The 6462-nt window shown below is 39.5% G+C and overlaps 1 protein-coding gene across 1 annotated transcript; it reads left to right on the top strand.

Annotated features, from left to right (window-relative positions):
* Nucleotides 1-276: 276 nt before the first annotated feature.
* On the top strand, nucleotides 277-5182 carry LOC119738483 (cystine/glutamate transporter-like). Its single transcript, XM_038213386.1, has 7 exons — nucleotides 277-349; nucleotides 758-881; nucleotides 1303-1409; nucleotides 1931-2027; nucleotides 2416-2565; nucleotides 3381-3561; nucleotides 3888-5182. The coding sequence occupies exons 2-7, from the start codon at nucleotides 774-776 to the stop codon at nucleotides 3950-3952; spliced, it is 708 nt and encodes a 235-aa protein (XP_038069314.1). The 5' UTR covers nucleotides 277-349; nucleotides 758-773; the 3' UTR covers nucleotides 3953-5182.
* Nucleotides 5183-6462: the final 1280 nt, after the last annotated feature.

A 6462-nucleotide genomic window follows, 5' to 3' on the forward strand; every position in this document is an offset into this window, starting at 1 on the left:
CCCCCAACTTTTTTAAAAATAAACAAATGGGTAAATAAATAATTTTAAAAAAATAACCAGATACTCGACGGAAGCTTTTAAAAACTTTTTAATCATTGATATTTTATAGGGTAATGGAGTTACTGGATGCATGTGATTTCTAAAATAATAAAATATCAGATACATTTTTTTTTGCCAAGTGTAAATGCGGAGAACTTACAAATTTAAATACTTTCCCTCAGTGAAATTTTTGAGACTCACCTCAAGTTTCATGACAAGTTTTTACAACTTTAAGAAGCCTGATATTTTCTTCTCACGAACACAGGGTTGTGATCGCGTTCATTGCCGAAGATATCAAGAATCCCAACTGGTAAGGTATTGATCATGGAGGCCTATGTATTAAAATCAAAAGAAGGATAAAATCTTGTTTCGTCAGCAACTATGTGGCAACTCCCAAACTCAGCACTGAAACTTAGGCAAAATCTACCCTTCAACTTTCAAAATCATTATCATGGTATAAACAATTCAGGGTCATCTTTATCACTTTTTTTGAATATGGCAAGAACGAACTTTTTAAATTTAGATAATGATCCCATAAATGAATGGTCAGCTGTAAGACCGGCGGGTCAGTTCAAAAGTGGGCCTGAAAAGGAAAGGGGTCAGTCAGATTTAACAGGTGGAATTGTAAACTTGTCTTGATGTCTATGTGTTTTATTAGAGTTTCGGTTTTGAAGTGGGACACTTCCAACACTCTTTACTTTCCTCTTCCATTTCTCAGGACTGTTCCCCTTGCCATGCTGATCAGCTTGCCTCTCATCACAGTCATCTATGTCTTGATCAATCTGTCTTATCTGACTGTTCTTACGCCTGAAGAGGTTCTTAAATACCCGTCCATCTCAACGGTAAAATGGGCCACTTTCCTATCACGTTTCCTCGCGCAACTGCATCATTATTAAGACTTTTTCCAATGTTTTCCATCGCAATTTCCATGAGCTTTAAGGTAGGAGAAGATCAGAGTTTGAAAAGCCAATTAGATTGGTTATTTTCACCCAAACCAAATTGGAAATACATCGAGAATAATAGTATACAACGTAAATCTCTTTTTAAAAGAAGTCATTTAAATTAGAAAAATAGGTTGTGCCAATTTTTTTTTAATGGCAGAATAGTTTTGCTCAAAACAAAAACTTGTGTCTTCGTCCATGGACATACATGTATTAAGCACACACAGAACAAAACACTCCAGTTCGTAAGCAGAAAATGCATGTTAAGGTTGTTATTTGAAATGTTAAGCGTTTGCTGATACGCTTTGTTTACCATCAACAGATATTTGCCCGTCGAGTCCTCGGCGATAAATGGGCGTGGTTCATGCCTGTGACTGTCGCTATTTCAACACTCGGCGCATTTAATGGGCTCATCATGGGAAGTGGCAGGTACGATTCTACACCAAAAGCCGGACATACCGGGTCATATTGTCATATATGAAACATCAAAAAAAAGCTTTGCTGAATTTCCTTCAAAATGGACACACACTGTCAAGCTTAAAGATAATAAACCTAAGTTAGTGCATGAATGGCAAAAACTAATCAACTAATATCTGTTATTTTACATATTCTACAAAAAAAAACATTAGGCGGAATCAAATTGATACATCCTTTTTTAATTTTTGCTTAAGACTGGAAAAGAAAACATAAAGTTGGTATGATTTCAGTGATCCTACACAGGCATGGGTGTGTTCCCGTTTATGAGAACAACAAATGTTCATATTTGGTTTAATGGATCCCACTAGAAAACTCTTTCTGAACTTAAAATGGCTTCAAATGCGGATTCAGTTATTTTGATTTCAAACTGCTTATAGCAATTGCCATAGTTTGTTTTAAAACAAATGAAATAAAAACGACAGAGCTGCGGAGCAGGAATTATGTTCAAGGATTGTCCGTTCATTTTCCCCCAGGCTTTTGATGGTAGCATCCCGAGTAAACTGCGCTCCAGAGATCTGGTCTATGCTGAGCATCAAAAGGAACACACCCACTGCGGCCTTCCTGACATACGTAAGATGGCAACATGATCCAACAGCCCCTACACCTTCACTCGGCCCCACCCCACTTAGACTTATGCCCTCCCATCGTCTCGTAGGCCTAGTATTGTTCACATGACTCTATCATGTGAGCCAATGTTGTCATAAGTAACAAAAAAGTCTGAGAGCAATAAGATGAAGTATTTTCATAAGGTGTTGTGCAAGAGCAATTTGTTAACGCCAAGTCAACTTTTTCCTGGTCCAAGAGGGACAGCCTTTATAGTCATCTTTATACCTGAGGGACTGACTGACTGACTGTCGTTTGTTAGCTTGGCAGTGCTATCATATATCACCCCCTTTGGACAAATTCTTGATCCGCCACTGCAACTCAACCAATTGTGTGGTTTTATTCATATGTCAAGATTCCAATCAGCCTGATCATGATGCACATTGACGGCTTGACCATCGTCTTAAAGGAGCTAGCATCCTTCGGCTGGATGTCGGTAGCTATATCCTGCATCGTGCTGCTGATTGTGAAGAAAAAGGTGCCGGACATCGAGAGACCTTATGAGGTACAACTGACGTTCAGTTAACCCTTTGGTTTATGTTTACAAATGGGGCAAAATGAAAAGGAGAAATTTGCATAATCTCTCACAAGGGGAAAAAATAAACCCAAGGGGAAAAAATAAACCCAAGGCAAAAAGAAAACACAACAGGCTCTGGATTTGATTAGTGGTTCTGCAGTTCCCTTTATTGGTGGACAAAACAGTCTGTTTACGGGCATAAAGGATGAAATTTTCAAAAAGTCTTGAGCCCCCCCAACATGGCCTTCCAACAAAAAATATGGTTGACAAAACAGATTTCACGTTGTCACAACTTTCTTCAAAAGTAGAGTGTCCCACAGCATTTCTCAACATCCAACATTGAATTCTGAGTGCTGTTCTGGAATTTGGAATTTAAAAAAGTGGTTTTAAGCAAAGATTGTATAACATCTTGTGGTGCTATATGATCTTTGGTTTTGAGGCAATTGTGGTGCATAAGCCCGCACAGATCATTGAATAATTTCATTAAGTATAAGAGCCAAGGGTCTCAATGTTTAGCCATTCCATTGTAAGCCATAAGGATCTCTTCTCTTAGACTCTATCTCCACAAAGGTGTGTTACGCCCCAACTAGACTATCGACCCCAACTTAGTTGGGACAGTCCCAACTTAATGTTCCAACTGGAACTCTTAAGTTGGGGTTCGGATGGTCCTATCCTAAGTTGGGACCATCGCCTAGTTGGGACGTAACAGGAGCACCAAGGCCGTGTGTGGATGCTTATTCAAAATTTGTCTACACATTTGAAATAACAGACCCAGACATGGTTTTTGGTTTTATTTGCTGTAGGTTCCCAAAGCGTTTCCCATCAGCTTTCTGATCATCAGCCTGATCCTCATCGGTTACTCGGTGTACCTCAACCCCGTCGCTGTAGTCGTCACGACGGTCGTGGCTATATCCTTCATACCGATCAAGAGATTCATCTACGACAAGCTGATTCAGAGGTGGCCACAGTTGCTACGTCATGGAGGTAATAACACTAGACAAAAGTGTCATGACGTCTTATGTTACCATCAACATGGAGCATTCTCATTGGCAGCACAGTGAGCGAAATAGCATACACAAGTCCATCGCAGGTCACTCCCCAGCTAATGCCTGTACTCATTTATACTCCTGGGTGGAGAGAGGCAGGTGGGGTGAAGTGGCTTGCCCAAGGACATGACACATGACCAGCAGCTGGATTTGAACGCCTGACCCTCTGATTGCAAATCACCAACCTTAAGCACTTGGCCACACTCCGATACTAGCCATGACAGAGACAAACTACATGTATGTACTTTTTTGTTTACTTTCCAGAGAGGATTACGTTATTCCTTCAGAAGCTTCTCCTAGTTGTTCACCAGGAACATCAAACCTATTGAATCAAATCGGTTAGATACTCCGGGTGTGCAGCCCAACAGATGGGAGAGATACATCAAAGATCAACGCTGGCCTGAGAAGTTCTGAAGTGCCAATTTTTTTATGACTTTTGCAAATTGCAAATTTCCCAGTAAATGTTCCAAGATAGCTCATGACTGTGGGTTTGACTATTTTGTTTAACATTTCTCAGACACTGTACTTATGTATAACACCCCTTCACCGTTAGAATTCTAAATGTTGAGTTCCCCGGTTCTTTTCAGAACCTCACAAACTCACAAAAGAGATTTGTCACATGGTGCTACCGTAAAATTTTATCTTATTGCTACCTTCACCATGCAAACCTCCAAATCTTAACTGTATTTATGTACAATCTTATTTTACACAAATTCGTTTTGACACTGAAAGAATGATGTATGAAACTTTTCTAGTTATTTTCATATTTATTCTCATCTATTCTCAACTTCAACAATTACTCATAATTACAATTTTAACATGAGTATTTTCGTACTCTCTGTGTGTCTTCCATGGAATATGACTACAGATTACTAGTCAAAAATTCAGTCCCATACAATTACTCTGTCTTTTTTTCTGTTAACAAGATACAGGACAGAATTTATTGAGACTTAAAGAATTAAAACTGTACTTAATATATGTTTTGCTTTCAATTTACTTTCATTGAAAAAAAAATCAGATAAGCAGATAAAATGTTTACTATGCTTTAATTCAGTCTTAAGATATATTCTCTGTCCTTTCCAAAAAATAGATAGCAATTGAATGAGGGGTGTGCATTTACGGGTAAAACAGGAACCGGGTACCCGATTGACGTTAAAGAAACCCGACCCAAAAATTCAGATCTTGGAAATTGCTCTTTAGATTGTTAATGAAGGTCCGCACGATAATAGTGCACTACAATAAGCAAGATACAGGTGTGTACACTGTACAGTGAGCATAGCTTTACGGTGTAAACTGCAACTTTTGTGAGTGTCATAAACGTGAACTATGTTTTGTTTTCCCATGTTGCCTGGTTTTCATTTTGAAAATTCCCCATTCAAAACCTTTTTTTTCATTGTCCGAGAACTTTGTGAGCAATTTGTAAAGTTGGTTACGGATACCCGATCCCATAATCTGGAACCGATTCCTGACATCAGCGGTCGGGTACTCGGGTACCTGGTTCTGATGCACAGCCCTAACTTGAATAAACATATCTAAGTCATGTGACTCAAGTGGAATTACCTTTTTTAATTCAAATGGAAGTGAATTTTTCTTTCAATAAACTTGTATTTATACAGTGTGGCCAGATTTCATAGTTTATTGCTGCAAAAGAACGTGAAGGTGTGGATAATCGCCCACTTCCAAGCATTCAGTTTTTTCTGCTTTCAGAAGACCAGCCTAGTGTTCCCTTTGTACCTATCTCACTGACTGAATAACCGACTGACTGACTTACTGACCTACAGTCACTCGTGAGCAGGGCAGTGCTATCATATAGGATTACCCCATAACGCCAATGAATTGGCTAAATCCGACCCACTGGGACCAGGTGCATGAAAAGACTTCCAGTGAATAGCCATTCTGAATCAATCGAATAGAATTTTGTGCACTCTGGGACCAGCTTTACAAGGTTTGCCTCGTCTTGTTTCTCTTAAAAATGTTTTTTTTTTTTTTTTAGTTCTTTATCATTCCCATCCGCCCCCCAAAAAAACCCCGAACACCACATAAATTCCCTTTTCATTGGTCCATGATTCATATTTAGCTTGCTAAGCTTCAGCTGTTTTTTTTTTTCCACCAAAATGTTTAGGCAAGGAGATAAAGGTCCACTATGGGGCGGGGCCGGGGGGGGGGGGGACCCGGGGGGGGGGGGGGGGGACCCAACATTTAAGTGTCTGGGCCCAATCTCATGGCTCTAGCCCCTGCTAACCACAGAGTTCTGTGCTTACGATCGCCATTCTGAGCTAACTGTTAGATGATGAAACTGGCATATGGCCAAAAAATCGGAAAATATGCCGAAGAAAAGTATGTGTCCAAAATCTGGGCCGCGCTGCATTACACACATGTACATGCATGTACAATACACACATGTACATGCATGTACAATACACTTCATGCCCAATTTCCGGACATCTACTCCTGCTTTATTTTTGATTCGAACAAAATTTTATGATGAAAAAAAAGTGGTCAGTGTTTTCATTGCATTAAATGCCCGAATTACGGTTAGAGTAATGGAGTCATCAATAAAGAAGTTCACTTCTTACTTGAGAAAGTCTAGGGAAAAGTCCGAAAGACAAGGGCACCGTTCATGGTGCTTAATCATGTCCATGATTCAACCACACAACTCCACTACTCCACTTGCATTCATACGTGGGGAAAAAGGTATTATCGTCTTTCTCTTCTAACAAATGCCAGTGAAATGTTTCGCTAATCCTCTCTTCGCTATCCTCGAGATAATCATCACGATTTTTAAAGCATTGCATTTTGTATAACTAAATTTGAAACCTCAGAAAATCGCACAACATGA

This window comes from Patiria miniata, unplaced genomic scaffold (assembly GCF_015706575.1).
Source record: "Patiria miniata isolate m_02_andy unplaced genomic scaffold, ASM1570657v1 HiC_scaffold_3, whole genome shotgun sequence".
Taxonomy (NCBI): Eukaryota; Metazoa; Echinodermata; class Asteroidea; order Valvatida; family Asterinidae; genus Patiria; species Patiria miniata.